The sequence below is a fragment of the Aplysia californica genome, unplaced genomic scaffold, assembly GCF_000002075.1.
Source record: "Aplysia californica isolate F4 #8 unplaced genomic scaffold, AplCal3.0 scaffold01196, whole genome shotgun sequence".
In the NCBI taxonomy this organism is placed as follows: Eukaryota; Metazoa; Mollusca; class Gastropoda; order Aplysiida; family Aplysiidae; genus Aplysia; species Aplysia californica.
Genome location: NW_004798466.1, coordinates 67537 through 91572, shown reverse-complemented (window position 1 = coordinate 91572; position 24036 = coordinate 67537). Strand labels below are relative to the sequence as shown.

General features: G+C 41.9%; 2 protein-coding genes across 2 annotated transcripts in view; both read right to left on the bottom strand.

Annotated features, from left to right (window-relative positions):
* The window catches only part of LOC101845516, a 9089-nt gene extending 4173 nt beyond the window's left edge, over positions 1-4916 (bottom strand). Inside the window, exon 1 of the mRNA XM_005112143.3 lies at positions 4738-4916. The gene's annotated coding sequence lies outside the window, so the exon portion shown is untranslated. The remainder of the gene's footprint in view (positions 1-4737) is intronic.
* Positions 4917-15136: 10220 nt separating this feature from the next.
* LOC101845292 (general transcription factor IIH subunit 2) overlaps positions 15137-24036 on the bottom strand; it is a gene marked incomplete in the record, with an annotated part of 20985 nt that continues 12085 nt past the window's right edge. The window contains 5 exon segments of the mRNA XM_035973395.1: positions 15137-16384; positions 17950-17989; positions 20491-20599; positions 21506-21609; positions 22608-22671. Of these exon segments, the coding sequence (XP_035829288.1) occupies positions 16256-16384; positions 17950-17989; positions 20491-20599; positions 21506-21609; positions 22608-22671 (446 nt within the window).

Genomic DNA, 24036 nt, shown 5'->3' with positions numbered 1-24036 from the left:
GGGGGGGGTCTTGAACTAATGTAATATTACACTTTTGTGAGGTGAAAAAATATTTTTGACATAATAATGAACACTGCCTTTGTTGATGATAACTAATTTCACTTTTTGTTTTCAGCATAATGATCAGTAATAACAGATACAGTGGAATCCTAATAGTCAACTTGCTTTAAGTCAACTCTTGCTTACAGTTAACACCTCACTGTGGTCCCGTTTTTTGCCTTCCTTGTTTAGGTAATTTTAAGTAGATCTAATTGTGTTTCTGATTCAGTCAGCCGCTTGAGTGTTAAGCTTGCGTAAAGTCAACAATTTGGTGCTAAATACCAAGATGAATTCATTTAACTAAGAAGAGATATTTCGCCTGAGCTAGTGGTGTACACACCTCCAATTACTCTGTTCTTTCATTATCTCTTGTTTTGGTGACAACTTCAGAATTATACTCCCTGAAATTGAGATTACATCTTTTTTATTACCAGGTACTTTGTAATTTGGTAGCTGTCATCTTCCATTTTCAATGGCCAGTAGTACAATGGATAAAGTCAGCCTTGCTCAAAGTCAACACTTTTTTTCTGTCCGGGGTGTTGACTTTATCAGAATTCCACGGAAACTTGTTTTATTTGTAATTAAGGCGCTTTTGTCATTGACATGAGTCTCAATTCTTTCTTTTTTTTGAAAGAAAGAGTGTATGCTAATTTTTGTTTGAATGATTTACTCTGTGAGGCGCCGTGGTGAAATCAGGCGCTCGTCAAAATAATGAAAGTGGAAAAACTGGCTTTTCCCCGCATGTTTGGGAACTTTTATTCATTTTTTTTTCTCCGCTAAACACCTTTTACGTTCATATAATAACAAATTTCCATGCGAATTTTACTGAAAAACGTTCATTAAAAGCAAAAAATATGTGATGTTTCAGTTCTAAAGGCTCTCAAGCTATTAAAGTTATCAAACTTTTGCGTCCGTTTTCTCACTAAATTTACCTCTGAAATGAGGTAACCCACATCTCTTTCAATCGCAAATATTTCGACTTCTATTTAGCATACATGAATATCGTTTTCATCAAAAGGAAGGCAAATGGTCAGGCTTTAAGATGATAGCAATAACTCCGTATGCTTTAAAACTGACGAGCGCCTGTTCCCACCATGTCGAGACACCTATTCATTTTTTGTGCATATATTATTATGTGCATGTATGTGTGTATGCACGTTTTTCTTGAATATTATGCAATGCGCATAGAACAAGGATTGTTTTACGAATTTGCGCGATATAAAATAATATATCATATTTTTATCATTATAAGCGAACAATGTAATATTGGGGCCCGGGGGGGGGGGGGGGGGGATTATATTTGAACAGCCCCTTAGAAATGGGTTTGTTTACTAAACGTAAAAAAGACAAAGGAACTAATAATAGACTTAAGAGTAAAAAAAAGACCAATTGCAATAACTATTTATTAAAGATGAGGAGGTTGAGGTGGTAAGCTCTTACAAGTTTCTTGGTGTAACAATTGATAATAAATTTGACAGGCATCCCCACGCTGCTCTTATGCATAAACAGTAAATCAAAGAAAGTTCCTTTTCAGGAAATTAAGAAGTCTCCGTGTTGATAAAAAGATTATGTCCCTTTTATACCATTTTATGATTGAAAGCGTGCTATTATTTTGTATTTGCTGCAGGGCTGGGAATTGTAGGGTAAAAGATAAAGAAACATTTGACAGAACCGTTAAGAAAGTCAGCAAGATCTCTGGATATGATTTTACTAGAATTGATTAAATGTATAACACCACAAGTATTAAAAAGATAAAAGGCATTATAAACTACCCATCACACCTCCTTTCCATGCAAATTGTCAGATCATGCAGCGGCAGATATGTACCTCTAAAACAAAGAAAGAAAGATATAAAATAAGTTTTTTACCAACTAGCATAAGGCTATTGTCAGAATAAGCATAAATGTGTATTGCTCTTTAGAGTATGTATACTCCTAAGGTCTTGTAATTAAATTCCTGCATGTGGTTGAATGATGCATCTGATCTGATAAAAATATGCACATTTTGTCAGCTTTACTTTTCTTTTCATATATTGAACTTTAATGAGAGTAATCTATAATTCAAATTTTTCATGTATACCTGCATAATATTATGTTTTTACGGTCCTGTACAGCCAAGAAAAATTTCCCTCTGGGATAATAAAGTAGTACCGCGTATCTTATCTTATCCTATCTTATATTATGTTTCCATGACAACAACAGCACCATCAGACACAGACGTTTCCATGACAACTACAACACCATCAGAATCAGACGTTTCCATGACAACACCATCAGACTCAGACGTTTCCATGACAATGACAACTGCAACACCATCAGTCTCAGACATTTCTATGTCAACAATAATACCATCAGTCTCAACTACCTCTCACGTCAATCATGGAGATCTACAAAGCAGGCAAGATTAGAACCGTTATGATGCTGAGAGAATCAAGGGATCAAGATATTTGCGACAAACCTCCAGGTATCAAAACAGCCAGAAAGTGGAAGGCAGAAGTTGCTACTGACGAGATCATCTGTGCATTGGAGCATGGCGACATTGTCAGTCCAGCACAACCTGACAGATTGGGGCTAGGTAATGGCGACTTTAGACCTTCCAGGAAAATGTCTCAGCGAGACAGAAGAAAAGCTGCAAAAAGACATATGCGAAAGATGGAGGCTGAGAGGCGAGAAGTTTATCTCATCCAGTGTAGCCGGCAAGGACAGAAGACCAGATGGGAAGAGCATGTAGTCGAAAGAAAAGTTGGTTGGAGTAACATCTGGAAGTGGAACACATCTAGATGTAGACTAAGCTTTCATCTCCGGTCTACGTATGATGTTTTGCCTTCACCAGTGAACCTGGTCAGATGGAAGGCACGAGAGGTTAACACGTGTAGATGCGGTAAGCTTGGAACCACAAAGCATATTTTGTCAAATTGCAACCTGGCTCTTAACAGATACACCTGGAGACACAACAATGTGCTGAAAGTGCTCACCACGATGGTGACAAAACAGGTGGAAGAAGGAAAATACGCCCCCAAGTCAAAGAAGCATGGACTAACCAAGATTGAGTTCGTTCTGCAAGGAAGCAAGGTTCCCAACAGAAAGAAAGGAAACAAAGCTATGAAAGACCAGAGCGGAGGTACATGGGAGGTAGCTGCTGACTTATAAGGCTTCGGGAGATTCTTCCCCATCCCAATAACAAAAAAGCCAGACTTAGTGTTATGGGAGGAAAAAGAGAAAGAGGTGCACCAGTGGAGCTCACGGTGCCTAACGAAAACAATATAAATGCTGCACATGAGCGGAAAGAAAACCGATGTGAGGCGCTTGTCGAAAACTGAGAGGAGGCAGGTTGGAAAGCAACCCACTTTCCGGTTGAGTTGGATGCAGAGGTTTCGTAGCAATTAGAGTCCGAAAGTGGATGAGAGTTGCAGGACTTGCTGCAAAGAAAAGTAACGAACTCATAAATTCCCTACAGGAGACAGTAGACAAAGCCAGTCACTGGATCTGGTTGAAGCGAGAGGACGCAGGCTGGAATGAATCCTAAGAGTTGGCAGCAGAGATAAGCTGTAGATCTAGAGAGGAAGAGCCCGGAACAGAGACGCATTCTCTCCTGATGATCTCCATGCTAGAGTCCGGGATACGGAGCTTTCAGCTGTGAGCAGTGCATACGTCTGTTTTAGACTATGTTTCCATGACAACTACAACACAATCCCTCCATCAGACTCATACGTTTCCATGTCAATTACAACACCATCAGACTCCGATGTTTCCATGACAACTACAGTAACATCAGACTCCGATGTTTCCATGACAACCACAACACCATCAGACTCGGATAGTTCCATGGCAACAATAATACCAGCTCACCAGAAGACACCCCCGTGGGCCCACCTCTTTGTAATGCCTCATTTTGAAGAACGTTCAAAAATTGTTGATTGTCAAAACTATAATCTCTTTAGATTCTCTCTATTATACACAATACATGTATGTTGAGCATATTCAAGGGAAACGGAGAGATATTTGAATTGGATGAAATCATCATTCATCGGCAACTGAGAGCTTTGTTATGAAAAAGGCAGATCTACTTCCGAACTGAGGACATTGGAAAAATCCCTTTATTTTGCAATAATTTTTTTGTTATTTGGAAAGAATATCAACTACTGTAATAATAAACTTTTATCAACAAGAAACCTGCATATTATGATTAGTTTTGAGTTGTCAGCTTATTCGGAAAAAACACACAAATTTTGGGGAGGTGGGGGTATTTGAACCCCCCCCCCCTCGCCCAAACAACAAACAAACAAACAAACAAAAAACAAGCAAAAAACAAACCTATGAAAACTAATCTTATGCTTTGTTGACCGAACGTTGCAAAAATATAGTTATTAAGGCAGAATGCACAATTTGAACCTGATTAGTCAAAAAATGTGGAAGCATCAGTTAGTATTTTCATTAATAGGGACCTAAGACCTAACGAAATGAGACAATTTACGGAATCTGTTAGAAACTTGATGATTGTCTCAGAATAGAATTGCTCACTTTAAAAAGTTTTAAAAGTCGGGATTAATAAAAAAATTTAAAAACAAATTACCGATCAACGGTGTTGTATTACGAACATTTTACTTTCATAGAAGTTCCAAACGACAGGATACAACTTTATTACTTTAGGAGTGGATCTATGCGTTTTAGCATTCACTGCATCATGTATAACATTTACCTGGTATATTATAGATTCCTCTTCTGTAAGCAGACAGTCCTGGAAGTTGACGCCAACACTATATGCTCAGGAATCTCGAGCAAACTTTATAGCCAGTACTTCTAGGGGCTTCTAAGAAATTGAACCGGAGCTGTGATTATCTTTGGTTGAGCCGGAGCACTTGAGCGCTACGTTTAATGTCATTTATTACTATTATTATTATTATTATTATTATTATTATTATTATTAATATTCATTCGTGCTTGTGAGAGCACGGGCTCTGGTTACTGGTCACTAGTCAAGCGATGGCGACCTCAGAACGACAAGGATCTAACTGGGAACTTGTTATGTTGTAATTTTTGCGGTGGAAGAATCCCCACCCCCCCACCCCCCCCCCTCCTGCCCGAATCCCACATACCAAAACAATTTCAAATACATTACGACTTGTAAATCTAGTCCTTTATTTTCACAGTCAAAAACTTGATAATTTTGTTCTTCACTTCAGAAAAAATGGAATGTGACTGACAAACCTTTCAACTAAAAAATCTCAAAAACAATTGTGGCTGAGATAAAACCTTGTTGTTCTGAGGTCAGACAGTGATGACGTATCCTCCCCCCACCCCACCCCCACCCCCACCTCCACACCTGGCACCTCGGCCAGAGATAAGACCAGTCACGAGAACCCCAGAGTGTTCAGCCTCCCGAGGCCGGCCCCGCTGACTTAGATTAACCCTCTCACTGTGGCCAGCCCACATGGATTAACCCTCTCACTGTGGCCAGCCCACCTGGATTAACCCTCTCACTGTGGCCTGTCCGGTTGGATTAACCCTCTCAGTGTGGCCGGCTCGGCTGGATTACAGCAACTAGACGAGACGTCCCTCTTTAAAATGTAAAAAGAGTAAATTATACACAAGTTCATTTAGAACAGAAGCTAACGCCACCTGTAACTCTCTCCTATCTTCCCCCTCCCTCGCCCCTCCCAAACCATTACCAAAGTAGTTATTTAATATTATTGTTCTCTGGGGTAGTGAACTGCCAGGCTCAAGAATTGTGGAATGGTCAAGTTCTGGGAGTAAAAGTGTATTCCTGCGTTTCATAAATCCCAGTCTATAGGAACATTAAATGGATGCTCAGCTTTAGTACGAGTTTTACGGCATTTGCTAAACAATAGGCCAAATAAGCGCGGGCGGTTAGAAGTGTCTCAAGAAAATAACATATAAGGACGATAGACGTTTGATAGGAAAGAAGGATCAAACCATACTAGAGCACCCGCCAACCAACCACGATTGCAAATTCACTGTAGGCTACTTTTTCACCTGTTGCAAAGAAGTTTGGTTATGTCATTTTCCCCTCTCAACCGACAGGCCAATGATCGCCAACGCGCTCGACAACACAAAGTGACCGATTGTGAACTGATCTCGCGGAGACGACCTTTGTGTCTGCAAAACACTGCCCAGCCCTGCACACTCCTAAACTCTTTTCTTTTTCACCAGCCACTCGAATTAAGTGGATATAGTCAAGAAAAACGAATTACCTACCTCTGGTGATTAAAAAGAAGAGATATCTAAAGAATAACAATGATATATTATATGCATAAGTGAAAAGCAGACCAGATGCTTAGGCCTACATATGATTGTGTAGATTGTCTTTAATCAACAAGTGGCTATGGAATTAAGTTAGTGCGATTAAGCATGGCGTATGCAAATAAACGAAGTCGATTAAAAAGTACAATTTTTTAAAGTTTTAATGTCTCATTCTAATTTCAAGGGGACTTGAATTTCAACGTGACTTGAGTTGCAAAAACTTAAAAATGTCCTATTACCCTCTGGGGGGGGGGGGGGGGGGGCACTGCAGTGGCAGTACCACGGTAAGCGAAGTTAATACCGATGTGTGGGCACTGGGTATTGCTATCTGAGGGCAATGGGGGAAGTTAGTGGGATCCGGGAATGAGGGGGTATCGGGAAGGGGGAGGTGGGGTGGGATTAGGAATGAGGAAGAGGGGGTTAGGAGGACGGGTGGTGGGGAACGGGGGTAGGAGGGACGGGGTGATCACTGATTGGGAAACGGGGAGGGAGGGAGGTTTCAGTTGATACGGAGGGTTCGAGAAGAGGGTTGAGTGGATTGGTGGGATGAGGGGATGTTGAGCACGTGACTGTACAAGGGGGAAGGGATGTCATTTATTGGGGGTGTTGGTCTTCGACAACTTCCCTCCCCCCCCCCTGCCACACACACAAAAAGAAGGAAAATTAAACAAAGAAAAACCAAAAAGAGCAATGTACTTTTGAGAATACAAGTAAAAACTACTGCGTTGTTATAAAGCAAATAAAGGGCAAAACACCAGTAGTCTGACTTCAGTCGAGTGCAGGCGCAATATTTTCATCCTTTCCCTTCATTTGGTTCCAAAAAGAGTCAAATTGTCCAGTCCATGCATGGTGAATTTAAATTATGTCAGAGTATAGAGTCTTGGGTGTTTTGAAACAAGTCGAGACGTGCTTTGTATTATCAAGACTAAAAACCCGTTCTACGAACGGTGATATAGTGATAGGAAATCCAAAGATAAAATGTTTTACCGGATTCACTGCGACATCTGTGTAGACAATATTGGTGGCATAATATGCGCCATCTGGAACTCCGTCCTGGGCAGCAGGTCTGTTTGCATGTATTCTAACAGAGTCCCTGAACCCAACACCACTCATTGCGACATACAAATGTCCATGAGAAAAAAAATCCCCCTGTAAAGAAACCCCCATCCTTTTCTGCTTTGATAGCAATCTTTGCAAAAGCAGATCTAACTGTCCAGCAGTGGGAAGAAGACTTCTTAATCGGTGGTACAGGTTACACTGGATTTTGAAGGTTGGATTGAAGCTCTGTTCAGCTTGTTCACTGCACCTAATTGAAGCAAGGGCGAGAGCATCTGTGTTACATCGTAATACGTTATTATTAGTTCCTGAAGGGGTGCGGGAGGTACAGGTATACTAACTTTGCCATTTTGACAGCAGAATGTGTTTCTCTCTTCTCTCCATCTTATGGCATTGCAATGTTCACAGACGACATTGAATCACCATAGTCAAGTATCCGTAATCTCCGATCAACTAACTTCAGTTTTACTAAAAGACAGTGCGTTGCACGCTAAGGCCACCGTTTGCCAATTATTTTTTTGCCCAGCACACTCAAGATCTCCTTCCGGATTCTGACTATTAGAACGTAAATTCTGATTGATAGACTCCTTTCTCCGTTTCCTATCGCTTTCATCTCTGTTTCGTGGGGTTAAACAAACTCTACGTTCAGGGGGGATCTTACTACATTATTAACTAATATTCCATGGGCATCTTTACCCCGAACAGATTTCGATCTAGATTGACATCTTCTTGTTAACCACTCCAAAGCAGTCTTGAATTCTGTTCTCCAAATGCATCTAGGATATATAGATCTAGATCTAGATCTAGAGCCTAGTTCTATAAAAAAGCTACGCAGAAAATACGCCCCAACTTTTGAAAACGTGAGTACAGTTTGTGAATTTAAACGAAATCAACGTGTTGGGGACATCACAGATTCACTACCAGGGATGGCTCATGGGTCTTAAAAGTGGGCGTGCACAATTAAGTTAAAGCAGGTTGAAGTAGTCAATGGCAGGGTAAATGAGATGTTTTCTCCATCCTATCTGTTTTGAGAAAATCTTTTTGAAGAAGAAGTCTTCATTTCGTTCTTTTGCTGCAGCACAAGTGTCCATTATGCTGTTGACGAATTTGGACGTGCTGTCAATGATGTCCTTGTGGATCGACATAAACGTCAGTGCGATTTCTAGGATTTTGCATACTTCTCTAAATGTTGTGTCGAGTTTGTAGTTCTTCAGAGTTGAATAAAGGCCCTGGATTGTACGACCTTGAGCAGACTTAAATAGTTCATTGCAATGTAATACATTAGTACTTATAATTTTGTCTGTAACTTGATTTTTATGCAAAACAGTAATATTTCTGTAAACGATCCTAAACGAACAGTACGAAACGACTTTTGGTAGTCCTGGAATTTGGAGGAGTCAAAGATTGATAGTGCATTGAATTTATTTTGCTTCAAGAAACTGTCAACAATTTGAGAAACTATTATGTCTCAGGCGTGCTTTGCAGCAAGTTCGTTGGTGTTGTAATGTCTGCACTTCTTGGAAGCGTGTTTCTCTGTGGTCTGTTTTGTTGACAGAACACGTATACTGATTCTAATTTCATCGACGGCTACTTTAAACGTGTCTAGAGCTTGTTAGGTTGCTATGGGCGTTGTACTTCTGTGTTAGAGGCTCCCATAAACAGCGTCAAGGTGCATGAACACTTTGTAGAAAAAGTGAAAAAAGAAGAGAAACGTTTCGCTCTTTAATACATTCAGGATACCATCGTGGATAGAATTATCGTCCCACTGCTCAGACTGAATTTCTGCATGACAAAGCTGGATCTCTACTTTCCAAATGAAGACTGTGCTAATTGGTTGAGACTGTAAGTTCTCACTTTGTCTCAGACGGCCATTGAATATTCCGGTGACAAACGTGTCTGAGAACGCCGGTGCATTTTGTAGAGTAGGCAAAAAGTGTCGAAGAGCCTGTATCGCGTTGGCGAAAAATGCCTCTGTTCCCCGACAAATCACCCTTTTCATGACCGCGAAGGGCGAGTTTGTGAGTTTCACAGAACAAAATACACTTGATAACCTTACGCAATACGTGTCTCACCAGTTCGTTATTGTGAGACGTTGCAATGCAATGACCAACGACTAGCTGCACTGCTATGCCTACTTGTCCGAAAGTATGATACTTAACGGCATTGGTTATGTGCGCTCTTGATGACTCGTGACTTTAATACGTTGTTTCACAAGGACATGATCAGTAAAACCTGTCTTAGACTACTTGGGGTTCTCAGTTCCAAAAAGCAGACAAGAGAAACAGCAGGCCTACAGTGAGTATTTGCTAACGCTGACTGTAAGCCACTCCACTTTTTGTTGGTTGAATTATTTTGATATCTTTGGGTTGGTGGGGGACTTAATTCTTCCACTCTCTTCTTGTTACTTTGTTCGGTGAACAGATTTTATTTGCAATTAATTTCATTCATCCAGCACTGGAATACACACCCGAGTAATAAAACTTTCACCACTACACCATTCCAACTTCTAACACGGTGACCTAATTACGCCATGTTGACCTCGCTCACGTTCTAGGTTACAGAGGTAGGGCTAGAGATATAAATGGCACGACAATGGACCAATCGGACATCACTGTGAGCACTCCGGTGGTTTGCTCCAAAGCTATCATAATACGAGCATTGAATTGTGTAGGCTATCGTGAACTGGTCTGAGATGGCGTTACTTTTAGACTGCCCCTATTGGCTTTGTTCGGCTGGTGCACATTGACATTGTACCGTCTTATTATTTATGAACTAAGAAACTCGGTTCAAAACGTCATCGTTGTTTGGGTCGGCCCACGGAGCATTTCTAGATTACACCACTGAACATGCTATTTTTTACTTGGGTGAAGAACAAGAACTTGATATGGTATAGTAGATGTTGTACTTCTGTAGAGTTGTAGATGTTGTAATGAACGAATAGGCTCTGGCGAGGAACGTGTACAGAAAACTGATTAGATGGAGGAAGGTAAAGGTTCTTTTATTGTCTCTTTGTTGGTGTTGTGCGCATTAAAAATTCAAGGCGGAAGTGCACGGCCGTGCTCTATGGACGAACCGCCCCTGCTACACCAAGTATATCTCTAGAAAAAGTACTTACAATGAAGTTGACCTGAGATACCCATCGACACTGTGAAGATCCAAGCAGACTTAGATATCGAGATTCTAGATCTGGAAACAGTAGAAGCAGCTTTGCAAACACAAAGTAGAACTCTGTGGCCCAAATACGACAACCCACAAAAATCAGTTCTGTTCTTGCTAACAACTCTAAATCAGTCTCAACTTCTGTGCTCCAAATGCATAGAGAGATCTAGATCAAGAGTCTTACTCTATTTAAAAAAAAAAAAAAGCTACGCACTAAATACGCGCAAAATTTGGAAAAAGTCAATACCTGCAATAGATGTACAACGAAGTAAACATTTTGTGGGTTTCAATGAACTCAACGTGTTGGGGACATGACTACATCAAATGTATGTAGAAAAAGTCAATACACTGAAGTTTGGTCTGAAGCGAAGCACATATCTAGACAGAGTTGGGTATCGAGATTCTAGATCTGGAAATATTACTAGTTAGAAGCAGAACCGATTTTTCGATTTTGGACTATTTCAGTCGAGCAGCATCTGCTTTATCGATTGGAAATATTTTCAAGTGTCTAAAACATCTATAAAATGTTCACATGTGCCATGTTTTTTTATCATGGTGTTGAAATAGACCAGTATGAATTCTGTAGTTTTTTTTCAAGTTTTCTCAAAACTATGATTTTCTTAGGGGGGTGGGTCACCTATGTAGAGACATTTCTGAAAGTACATGTCACATCCCACTTTGCATGACTGTTTCTAGGTAATATGTTTACAACGTACTGAAAGATTATTGTGATATTGTATTAAGTTTTCTGTCAGTGTAAAAAAGATTGACAGTATCACTCTGATTTGTGATCCATTTTTTGTCCGAGTATCGTATAACTAAAAGGGCAATTACAAGAAAAGTTTGAGACTTAGAAAAGTAAATCTTGTAGTACGTTGCAGGTTTTACAGAAACACCGTGTGAAGATATCAACAAGGCTGTATCGATTCAGTCTTTGTCAGAATCTATGCATACAATTTGCGCGAATTTTGGTCTGACGAACCCTTTGTATCTAAAGAATTTAAAAAATGGACAGTGAAAACATATACAGGGATAGTGTGTTTCTGTTACTTAACCCATATTGGTTATTAGTATTAGGAAACCCAGTATACTTATTTTAGAGCCCAAGCAAAATTTTCCCTGCAGCTGTCCTACTATATTTACACTCTACTGGAATGGAGCAATAAATCCTGAGAGATGCAAAAAAAAATAGAAGGCTTAGATATAATATAGTGATGTATAGATTGATGTATTCTCTATTCTGCTGAACAAATTTGTACATTTTAATGGATTTTGTTGGTTTGCATACGCCATGTTTAATTGCACTAGCCCATAGCCACTTGTTGATAAAAGATAATCTACGAAATCATATGTAGGCCTAAGCATCTGGTCTGCTTTTCACTTATGCATATAATATATCATTGTTATTCTTTAGATATCTCTTCTTTTTAATCACCAGAGGTATGTAATTCGTTTTTCTTGACTATATCCACCTAATTCGAATGGCTGGTGAAAAAGAAAAGAGTTTTGGAGTGTGCAGGGCTGGGCAGTGTTTTGCAGACACAAAGGTCGTCTCCGCGAGATCAGTTCACAATCGGTCACTTTGTGTTGTCGAGCGCGTTGGCGATCATTGGCCTGTCGGTTGAGAGGGGATAATGACATAACCAAACTTCTTTGCAACAGGTGAAAAAGTAGCCTACAGTGAATTTGCAATCGTGGTTGGTTGGCGCGAGCTCTAGTATGGCTTGATCTTTCTTTCTTATCAAACGTCTATCGTCCTTATATGTTACTTTCTTGAGACACTTCTAACCGTCCGCGCTTATTTGGCCTATTGTTTTGCAAATGCCGTATAATTCGTACTACAGCTAAACATTTATGTTCCTATAGACTGGGATTTATGAGACACGGGAATGCACTTATAGATTGATTCCCTATTCCGCTTTCGTGGTTGTACACTCCAGAATTTCAAAAGTGTGGACACAGTGCGTACGGCTATTGAACGGGAACCTCACTTGTTTACATTTTACAATGGCGTCTTAGAAGACGGACTTTCTCAAGATTAGATCTAAACGGAACTAATGAAAAACTGAAAATTAAACTACAGTGACTTCAGGCTCCACAATAGAACTGTGCACCCTTTAAATGATTCAGAACTACCATTAATTTTGTCAAATTCGAAAGTTAAAGTGGTTCCGAAGTTTTAGGCGGCCAAAGTGACGGGCTTTCACAAATATAATATTATGTATAGATAAGCACGTCTCGATGCAAGTCTGTGCCTTATACTCGTGGTAGCACATTATGGTGCATTGTAGTTGTCACCAAACCTTGTACTCATGGTACACGGTAGTTGTCATCAATTTCAAACTGGGTACTCATGGTAACTATCATCAAACTCATCCATGGCCCAACGTTCTATTTCAAAGACTCAAATGAAAAAAGGAAAATAAAAGGAGCTTGGAGCCTACAATACTAAATCGTGACTCGTTTGGTTGGACGAGCGAGGTTAAAAAGAGACCCCAATGTACAAGAAACAACTTGCCAAAAATTGCTGGGTAACATCCAAGGTGAAATAGAAAAAGAAATAGGCATCAATGATTTCTGTGTTGGATAAAGCGAGGAAGCTACAGAGAATGTGTGTGTGTGTGTGTGTGTGTGTGTGTGTGTGTGTCGATGGGAGGAGAGATACAGGAGAGGAGACCAGACTCTTGTTCCCCGCGCGATCCCAACGACACCAGTGGCTGGGAGACGGCGGTATTTGCTTCCGGGCACCTTCACAAAGCTATATATATCATCTTGGTGGGTATGGCATGTTGATTGGTAGGACAAATTGTGAAATAAACAAATCAACTTTCTTTTAATTTTAGAAAGTGGTAACTGGCAGTATGAGTATGAGTATGAGACAGGGTCGTCTTTTTTAGTTGCTGCTGCTGTTGTTGTTATCGTAGTTGCTATCGATCCAACAAAGGCTGGGCTCTCGCCTTCCTGACCACAGCGCTATGTGGGTACATGTATGTATTATGTCGTGATAGCTGCAGTTTAGTTTTTAGTTTTCGTAAGAGTTTTACGGCACTTGCAACACAATATAGGGTCATATAAGTAAACAACACAAAAAAGAAGGGAGAATCACGACGATAGATGTTTGATAGAAAAGAAGGAGCAAGCCACACCAGAGCACTCGCCAACCAACCATCTGCAGGGTTTTCCTGATCACAGAAGATGTGTGCAGGTATGTGTAACGATAGGTGCTGGTTTTTCTTTGACCACAGCCGTGTGGGTATGTATTATGTCGCAATAGCTGCAGGTTTTTCAGAGTTTATTGTCCGTAGCCCTGAGGTCATCTACAAATTCGCCGTGGACTAGGTGCTGACCCAGTCTCATGTCGTCACACAAACAAAGGACATGTTGTTGGGGGAAGTTCTGGTTTGATTCTGTTCAAGTGGATGTTGAGCTGATGGTCTATTTGCAGGCTGAAGATCCTGGTCTCTTCCTTTCTGATCTCCACTGCTCTGTCTTTCCTAAGGCACATCTGTTCATCTAATCTTGTTTGTTATTGTTTTTAACGATATGTTATGCAGTGTTGTTGTACAGTGGAACTTGGATTCAACGATCTCGGATTCAACGAGACGAGATAGATTCCCCGTTTTTTTCTTCTTTAAAATCAATAAAAGTAACCCAGATTCAACGAGCACTTTCAGCGAGCTCGAATTCAACTAGGTCGCTTCCAGAGTGAATAGCCCCCGCAGACGTGGCTTCGCTCATTTTTCTCCCAGAACGAACTTTATCTATTCCCAGAAACCATCCATTGCACCTGCGTCGTGAACCATTATTCACTTAGCCGATTGCATGCGACCTGACCGTCTAGCATGCGACCAATCAGCGGCCTTTTTTCATACCAACACATGCGTTGTTGGCACGTGCACATGTCTACTCTGGCGTGTGTCGGGGTCGGATGGGCGGCCAGCACACGTGTGGCTGTGTGGCCTTTTTTTTTTTTTTTTTTTTGGGTGGGTGGGTGGGTGTGGGGGGGGGGGGGGGGGGTGACACTAGCGGTCTGGGCGTTGAACGTCGCAGATACAAATGCGTTACAAGTTACAGTCTTTTTTCCCCGCTCGGCAACTGATCACTATTACCATGATAAGCTAGTCTTGACGTAGATCTGCGTAATGAATTGGGCGCTGGTCTATGGAATCAAAAGTTGCCGTGTGCTAGGCCCAACACAGCAACACAACTTTTTGGTAAACAATCGAGATGACACAGGCGTGCATTTGAACGAATCGGGGTCTTTTTTTTTTTACCCAGTTCATCATACGCAGGCATTTCAGGCACTACTTGTGACTTCTCTTTATATATTACTTACTCAGAGCCTGTAATTGTTTAAATAAAACCTCATGTTTGGTATAAACGAACACTCGGAGTGAACGAGATTTTAGGTCAGGCCCAGCGTCCTCGTTGAATCCGAGTTCCACAGTATGAAGCTGGAGTGTTGGGCTGTTCGTTCTTCCTGTCTAGATCTGCTTTTGGCATGTGTGTTTGCCCTGGGTCTTCAAGTGATGATATGATATAGGAGGCAAACATGTATACACACACACACACACACAAACACAAATAGATATGAGGAACGCATCTGTATAGACCAGCGAGAGTTTCATTTCAATATGTGATTTTTTTTATTGGACACAGACAGTAAACCATGTCGCTTCAAAACATGTCAACATACAACTGTATTTTCCTTCATCTTGATAAACACAGAAAAACATTTTAAAACTGTCAGTATATACAACGGTATTTTCCTTCATCATGTCGAACACAGAAAAACATTCCAAAATGTCAACATTCACCTGTATTTTTCTTCATTTTATGAACACAGAAAAACATTCCAGACATTGTGCCTTGGTGTCACAGAGCATGAACTGTGACTTTTAAGTAGGTTTATAGCTCAGCCTGTACCATCTGTAAACTGAGCGTTCTGTAACCTCAACCTGTACCATCTGTAAACTGACCTTTCTATAGTCGCAGCCTGTACTGTCTCTAAACTGACCATTCTATAACCCCACCTGTAAACTGACCGTTCTATAGCCCAGCCTGTACCATCTGTAAACTGAGCGTTTTGTAACCGCAGCCTGAACCACCTGTAAACTGACCGGTCTACAAGCCCGCCTTAACCGTCAGTTAACCCAGGAAGCGAGCAGGCCCTGCCTATAAAGGGCATGAGCCGGGCTACGCGGGAAGCGCGTAGGCCCTATATATACGGCTGACCTACTTCGACCGGGAAGCGTGCAGGCCCTATATAAAGGGCATAGAGACTTGGCAAGTTATCTTGACCTCGTAGACAGTCTCTCTGCCAAGATATCGATCGACAAAGTGACACGGTCCGGCTGAGCGACTACACGCTATGTGTTATCACTTGTTTCACCGAGCTGATGTACTAATTGTTGAGTTTATCGTGTTTTGTGCTTAGTTTGTATTTATTTGATCGCTTATCATTTTTGAATGGCTCATTCTATCAGCTTTAAGAAAAGATATGGTTATATATGTCTTTTATCATCTGTTGAGCTGTAAATGGTCATTTTTCCGTACAAATCTCTGGTATCTCAGCCAATATCCCCATGCCAAACACACATATTTACAACCGATCGGCCGAGGCGGCATGGCATTTTTGGCGGGTTGCTTCCGGTGAAACGCTGAGCACTTCTAGGGTGAGTTAACTGGCCATTCTACAAGCGAGCCAGCACGATCTGTAAACTAACCATAGACTGACTGGTCTACAAGCCCGCCTGCACGGTCTGCAGACTGCGGGAGCTGGCACAGCCAGGGCAGGAGTGGAGAACCTCGTGTGTAAACAGGTCGCAGTCCAAGCAGAAGTGTCGCTCACACTTGTCGCATGTGTATACCTGGCCATGGGGGGGGGGGGGGGGGTAGACAGGAGGGCATCATTATTGTCATCATCATAATCATCCTCAAGAGCCAGACTAGACGCAAACATCAACAATCAAGGTTCAGCACCCATGTCTCTACTCACATGAACTCACAAAAACCTACAATATCCCCCCCCCCTCCCCCTTCATTTCCCCCATCATTCATCTGTTCAAGTTCTCTACACAAGCTGTTCTTGAGCTACCTCTGCCTTGTTTGCCATCTATCTTTCCAGCGGGAGAAAGCAGTTCAAAGCCTTTAGGTTGGTTCAAGTGTCCCAGAAACAGCTTTAGTCCCTTCCTCATCACTTGTAGTAGAAATGGGCAAACAGGTGGAATAAATCTCTCAAAATTCTCCCTATGTAAGGAAATAGAGGAATGAACACTGTGGTGTTGAGACTGCCAGTCAGTCACAGATTACCTGAAAAGTCGCAGCATGGAGTGGCTCCACTGACACGTCTTACTACTACATACTACGACTACAAACTACTGCTACACACTACGACTACACATTACTACTACTACATACTACGACTACACACTACGACTACACACTATGACTACACATTACTACTCTATACACTGCGACTATACACTGCGACCACACCCTGCAACTACACACTACGACTACACATTATGACAACACACTATGACTAAACATTACTAATTACTACACACTTCCAGTACACACACTACACACTATGACAAGACACTGCTACAGCACACAACAACTAGATCTACATACAATCAGATCTGATAAATCAATGCAAGAGACAAGGACGGACATATCGTCGGCAATCTGTTCGACTATTCTGAACCTAGAAAGTAAGAAAGCAAAGTTTTTCAGGGGGCTCTCATGGCCTAGAGGTTAAGGTGTTCGCCTCTCATTCAAAGGTCCAAGGTTCGAATCCGAGTAGCGACGGAAAAATTTTCTTCTCTAAAAATTGTCTCCTTTCACCTTCTTTCCTTCTCTCTTGCAATATTCTGTAATCTGCTTTCGTCTCCAATTTCTTCCCTCACCCTCTCACCCCCTCCACTGGGCTCCTGACTCTTTCTGCAGCCTTTCTACTGCTACTCCTTGGCTCCTTCTTACTGCTGTCTTTCAGCCACACCCCTGATCTTCTGGTTGGAAAAGATCTACATCTAGCCTTCTCGGACAAGGGTGAAAAATCTCGGAGGTCCCGTGTGCAAGTTGCACCCGTTAAAGATCCCTTGGTGGTCCAAAATTGATAAGAGTAGGCAAAAATCAAAATTTCCTACCAATTGAAAATGTTTAGTGTATCCCGTCCGCTCATATGACTTTATGCAGTTGTGAGCACCATAAAACACCATTAAAAAAAAGTTTTCAGGACAGAAGGAACAGTTTCAGTGGCTGTGTGTGTCCGGCTTGAACAAAATACTTTTGTCTGTAGAAAAACTGCCTCAGCTTTGAAAGAGCTTTAAAAAAACTGACAGGGTTTTGGATGTCAAAGAAATCACCAAAGTCATATAAAAGCAATAGAAAAAAAAGGATGAGATAAACAGCTCATCTGTGCTGTACTTACATGAGGGTCCAGTATCTCTACCTGACACGCGTAGCAGCATCTGTGGAGAACAGGGCAGTGTGGGAGATGACACATCAAAGACAACACACATCACAGATGACACAACTTGTGTTAGAGGAAAGATGTACACATCACAGACGACACATGAGTTTGAAGAAACATACGCACATGCAGAGAAGAAGCAAGACAGAAAAAAAACAGGGGGAAATAAAATAAGTCCACCTGTAGAACCTACCAAAGGCACCCTCACTCCAACCACCCGCAAAAACACAACCAAGTCAGAAACCTGATATGTCAATGGACAAGACCCTCACACTCACACATCACACAACCACACACATCAAAGTCGCACACACTCACAAATCCACACATTAACACACATCACAGTCGCAGATTCATAGTTGCACATTAACACACATCACAGTCGCACATTAACACACATCACAGTCGCACATCCACACACATCACAGTCGCACATTCACACACATCACGGTCACTAATTCAGTCGCACATCCACACACATCACAGTCACAAATTCACAGTCACACATCCACACACATCACAGTCGCACATTAACACACATCACAGTCGCACATCCACACACATCACAGTCGCACATTCACACACATCACAGTCACACATCCACAAACATCACAGTCGCACATCCACACACATCATAGTTATACATTCACACACATCACAAATCCACACAAATCACATTCGAACATCCACACACATCCCAGTCGCAAATTCAGTCGCACATTCACACACATCACAGTTATACATTCACACACATCACAAATCTACACAAATCACATTCGCACATCCACACACAACAGAGTCGCACATCCACACACACCATAGTCACACATTCACACACACCATAGTCACACATCCACACACATCACAGTCACACATCCACACACATCATAGTCACACATTCACAGGAGGATCAACACTTCTAACAATCACCCTTTCAGAAAAGTTTTTTTGCAAGTGAATACAAACATGAAACATTTTACAAATGACAATTCCCATTTCAGACAGTTATATTCCATGGCAGAGCGTACATAACCAGCATATAGCTGTCTGAGAGCATCCTTGTCCTCTCCCCCATAAAGTAATAGCCAGCCGTCTGTGAAGGTTAAGCCTCTTGTTGGCCTTAGTCTTCAGGTTCCAGATGAGGTTTTTGCATGAAAACTGCCTGTCCAGCTCAATCCCAAGGTAGGTCAGGTTTTCAACTTTTTCTAGTTTGTTTCCTGGAAGTGACATGGTGTGATTTCGCTTTACGAATTTGTGGCTTTTTGTAAAGACGGTGTAGATTGTCTTGGTACAATTCACTTTTAGTTTCCACTTACAGTAGTAGTTGAGGAATCTATCTAGGTCCTAATTTATAAGCTGTGCACAGATGCCAGCTTGTTTACTTGAATGCCAGATGGCTAGGTCGTCGGCATATAGGGCCTTCTCTGATTTCAGTATCTCAGGCAGGTCGTTGATGAAAACAAGGAAAAGTGTGCAGCTCAGAGAGAAACCCTGGGGTAGGCCCTCCTCCAGTACAGCTTTGGATGACACACCGTAGTCCATCCTGGTCTGGATTGTCCTGTCTGTAAGGAAGGTATTCACCCATCTGTAGAGTTTCCCATGAATTCCTGTCTGTGTCATCTTCCACAGGAGGCCTTTTCTCCATACCCTGTCGTAAACTTCCAGGAGATCAACGAATACTGCAACTGTGTGCTTCTTCTCCTGGAAGCCATCAAGGACTTTCTGACTGAGTCCAAAGAGCAGGTCATCTGTTTGTTGGCCCGTACGGAATCCTGCTTGGTTGCTGTCCAAGGCACCGGTTTTTCCAACCACCAGCATAGGCGGTGGTTGACCATCCTCTCTGCTAGTTTCCCCAATGCATGAGGTGAGTGAAATGAGTCGATAGCTTTTCATTATTCTTCAGCAGGTTTTCCTTTCTTGAGAATGGGTGTGATGATGGCGTTCTTCCATGCTCTGCGGATGGTGTTTTCATTCCACGTCTTATTGATTAGCTGGAGAATATAGCCCTTATCAACAGGACTGAGGTTGACAAGCATTTCATTATTGTGGATCCTATCTGGTCCTGGGGATTTGCGGGGCTTCAGTTTTTTCATTGCCCTGTTGAGCTCAGTGAGTGTGAAGTCATCTTCAAAGAGAGAGATACTTGCACTTGGCGCATGCTCTTTCTCTTTCAGTTTTTTCAGACAGTCTCTATGTTGGTCAGCATGGGGTGTAGCTTTTTTTATAGACGCAAAGAACTTGTTGAAGGTTGCTGCCTTTTATGGTCTTCTACGATGATGCTTTCCTCTGTGTCCATGGGTTTTGGGTTGTTTCGGCATTTTTCCCCTCACAAGTTGGAGAGAAACCACTTACACCAGACAACCCACCAACCACTCACCACGACTACCCATCACTCACACAGAGCACCCACCAACAAGCCACTACTCACACCCACCACCCACCCCTCACACGGACCACCCACCCCTCACACGGAGCACCCACCAACAATCCACCACTTACACGGGTCCGTCTGCGATGATATCGGAGGTGAGCAGCTCTCTGAAGGAGTCGGGGGGGAACAGGTGGTGGTATGAGCGGGCCAGGTGGGGAGCCGAGACCAGGGTCAGACCTGGGGAGGGGCCCAACACATGGGGGACGTTTTACATTCATTTCAACATGATTTAATAATAATAATATATCGCATTTGTATTGCCCAAATTCCGCTCAACAGCAAGCTCTATGAGCTTCACAATCTATACTATTACCCCAGCAGACCTGAGAGCATTCTGAAACAAACTCAACTTCCTGGGAAGCATACAGTGCAAACAGCCATTTATAGGTGCTAAAACACTAACATACTGACAAGATCTTTCGCTGTCTATGGCCGGGTAACCATTTCCACCTGGAAGAAGTGAGGAAAATTTGTGTAAAGTGCTTTTCCCAATGACACAACGTCAGGCCTGCGGCTCGAACCCCTGACCCCGCAACCTCATGATTACGAGTCCGGAAGCCTAACCACTAGGCCACTGACGCCACATTTAGTATGTGTAATCCACAGCTTGCACTGCATGCTTCCCGCAAAGCCAGGAATATTCCTGGGAGTTCTAGGGTCTGCGAGAGTAAAGATGTAGACTTTAAAGCATACAGAGTCTGAACATGCTGTAAAGTGTGGATATACATTCCATAATTATTCAATTATTATCGTTATTATTCTTATTTTTATTATTTAGGATGTCCAGGTGAACAGATAGTGCTCACTTCTCAGATTTCAGCCCTACGGAAATAGATATATATGTCAAATTTATTGGTGGACTTTGCACAATTTCTAAGAATGAAATGATACAAGACATTTATACTGGAAGAAAATGGCATTATTTTAAAATCTACGAATTTGACGCTTTAGTTGATTCTTGGCCAATATCTCAATTGGTGGTAGCCAGAAGTAAATCATTTTGATTCATATATTATCATTTATTATTTACATAGTTCAAGGCAGAGGACCACCCCCCTCCAACCTGGCTAGATGACCACTCACCACAAGCCCTGCACTCTATTGGCAGCTCACAGTACTTGCTTTTACACTGAGGACAGAAGTAGCCGCTGGTGCTGAACCCTTGTGCCGTGCCACTGTCCAGGTGACTGAAACAAAACGCCTGGAGTTACGATATTGCTGAAACTGTCTCAGATGGCCATCTGTTTTCCAGGGGAAAATGGATGTCTTGGACAGGTGGACGTCTTGGACAGTATCGTTATAATGTCAAAAAAATACAAGGGGGGAGGTGGGATGTGGTCCTTTGTCCAGGTGACAGTCTTACATAGGTGGCCTTAGAGCAGGTCTGAATGTACCTAGTTCAAACCCCTGCAGGTGAAGGCATGGTCAACAGAAACGTGCTTGGACTTTTTCCGGATTTTTCCCCGCCAAGTTGCACACGTCAAACAGCCACTTGCAGTTTAAAGTCGAAGGTAAAAACAGGCCTGCCCAAACCTGTCGTGGCCAATGTCTAAACCAATCTCTACTTAAAGGGGAGAAATGCACACATGATTATGACTTCCTCTACAAACAGCATTTGGCTGCCTCAAAAGTTAATAACAATTGGTTTTACTATAAAAGTAGGCCGTGTATGTAAAACCAGCACCATCATGGACTGAAGAAACTACACCAGGAGAAGAATGCAGGTCTAAATTAATTCAACAAGACAGAAGAAGACCAGTACAGAGTAGGGGGGGGGGGAAGAAATCCTTAAACAAGACAACTGTTCACAGATTAACAAGTTAAGACCCCAATGTTTTCAGTTAGAAACTAGCCACAGGGCACAGAAATCACTCCCTTTGTAAATTACAGTCCAGCAAGCAACTAGCGAAACACACACACATAGTGAAACACACAAACACACACACAGAGAAACACACACATAGTGAACATGGACATTGTAAAACATGTACACAACAAACAGATTTTCAAATCCCCAATTTTTTCTAATACATGTCTATTCTATTTTTTTGCATCTTAAATAATATGTACATAGCAAAATTCGTACATAACAAAAGGATTTCTACCTATCACCAACTTGCTAAGTGCCTGCTAGAACGTGCAACGAAAATGGGAAAAACAGCAAACTCTACGGATATTTTCTCACCACATGCACATGGAAGGTTTCTCCTCCTTGTCCTTGTCGCCCACCAGCGCGTGGTGGGGAAAACCTGGCCAAGAGAAACATAGGAAACAGTCTGGGTTTTTGGGTTGGTTTCTTTTTTTTGTAAGAGTTTATTGCACTTGCCACACATTTAGGTCATACAAGTGCGTAAAAATTGAGGTGCTCGGAGAGAGTAACATAGAAAGAAAAGGAGGCAGGAGGAGAGATTTATATAAGGACGACAGAAATATTGACTCTCGCTAAAAGGCTTTGGGTCACAGTAGGAACAGGTCCTGGCATCCTAATGACTGAAACTGTTTACAGCAGAGTCTGCTTACACTGAAATCTACGGGATTTTTTTGTGGTTAAGACACAGACACAGGGCTCAAGGTTTACCTGGGTTTTCAGTTTCACTGTGTTTGGTTTGTGTTGAGTGTACTTTGTCTCGTGTTGCTGTCACTGGACAGCCAACCATCAAAACTTGCCGGACATTTCAAGTTGTCTTCAAGAAAAACCAGATGACAAATGGTCATTGCAACATGTCATTGCAGCTAGCAATGTGCACCGAGAGCTCTTTAAACAAAATTATAAACATAGGTGTTTTCTACACTCCAATTAATACAATTTAGATAATTTTCTGAGGCAAGCTTCCGACTCTGTCTGTCGTCAGAGCCAACCCGTGCTAAGAGGGATACAACATCCTAACAGAAAGACAGAGATACTCGACAAAAATGCTCCCCATTCAGGAATCGAACTAGGGTCTCCTATGTGCAATAGCAAAGTGCCATACAGCTACAGCACAGACTCTGGCACCAAGAACTCTATTTATTTTATTTAGTAGAGGTTTTTCGGCGCTCGCAACTGCATAAGGTCATATGAGCGCCAAGGGTTGGATGTCAACAGAGAAGTCTTTACAGGGCATGGGGCTTACTCTGCTCACCTCTCTAACTTTAACAGCATAAAGTCTGTTTTGACTTTCAAGGTACCCCGGAAATAGCAGTTCACAAGAGTGTGACAATCATACAAAAGAAGTAGAGGAAAATGATGATAATAAAGATTAGGAAAGAAAAAGCAGCAGTTCCGTGTGGCAGTTCTGGCACAGTTATGAGCTTGACATGATGAATTAGCCCATTTACAATTCTACTCTGCATAAGAACGAGAAATGTCCCCCCTTTGGCAAGGGCCTAAAGACACTTCAGTCAGTGGCACTGCCCCGGGGGGGGGCAAAGAACTCTGGGCTCAGAAAACCTATGTAGACGTACAAATGACTCAGCTCAGTAAAGCAGGCTGGAGGAAGCTTGTAGAAATCAGCGCTATTGAAAAAAATACCTAAAAGGAATATGTACTCTAAACTCTTGAATCACTTTCACTGAAAAAAAAAATTCTTCATAACTGCTTAAACCAGCTGGTTATTTTTTTACTGTTATCAATT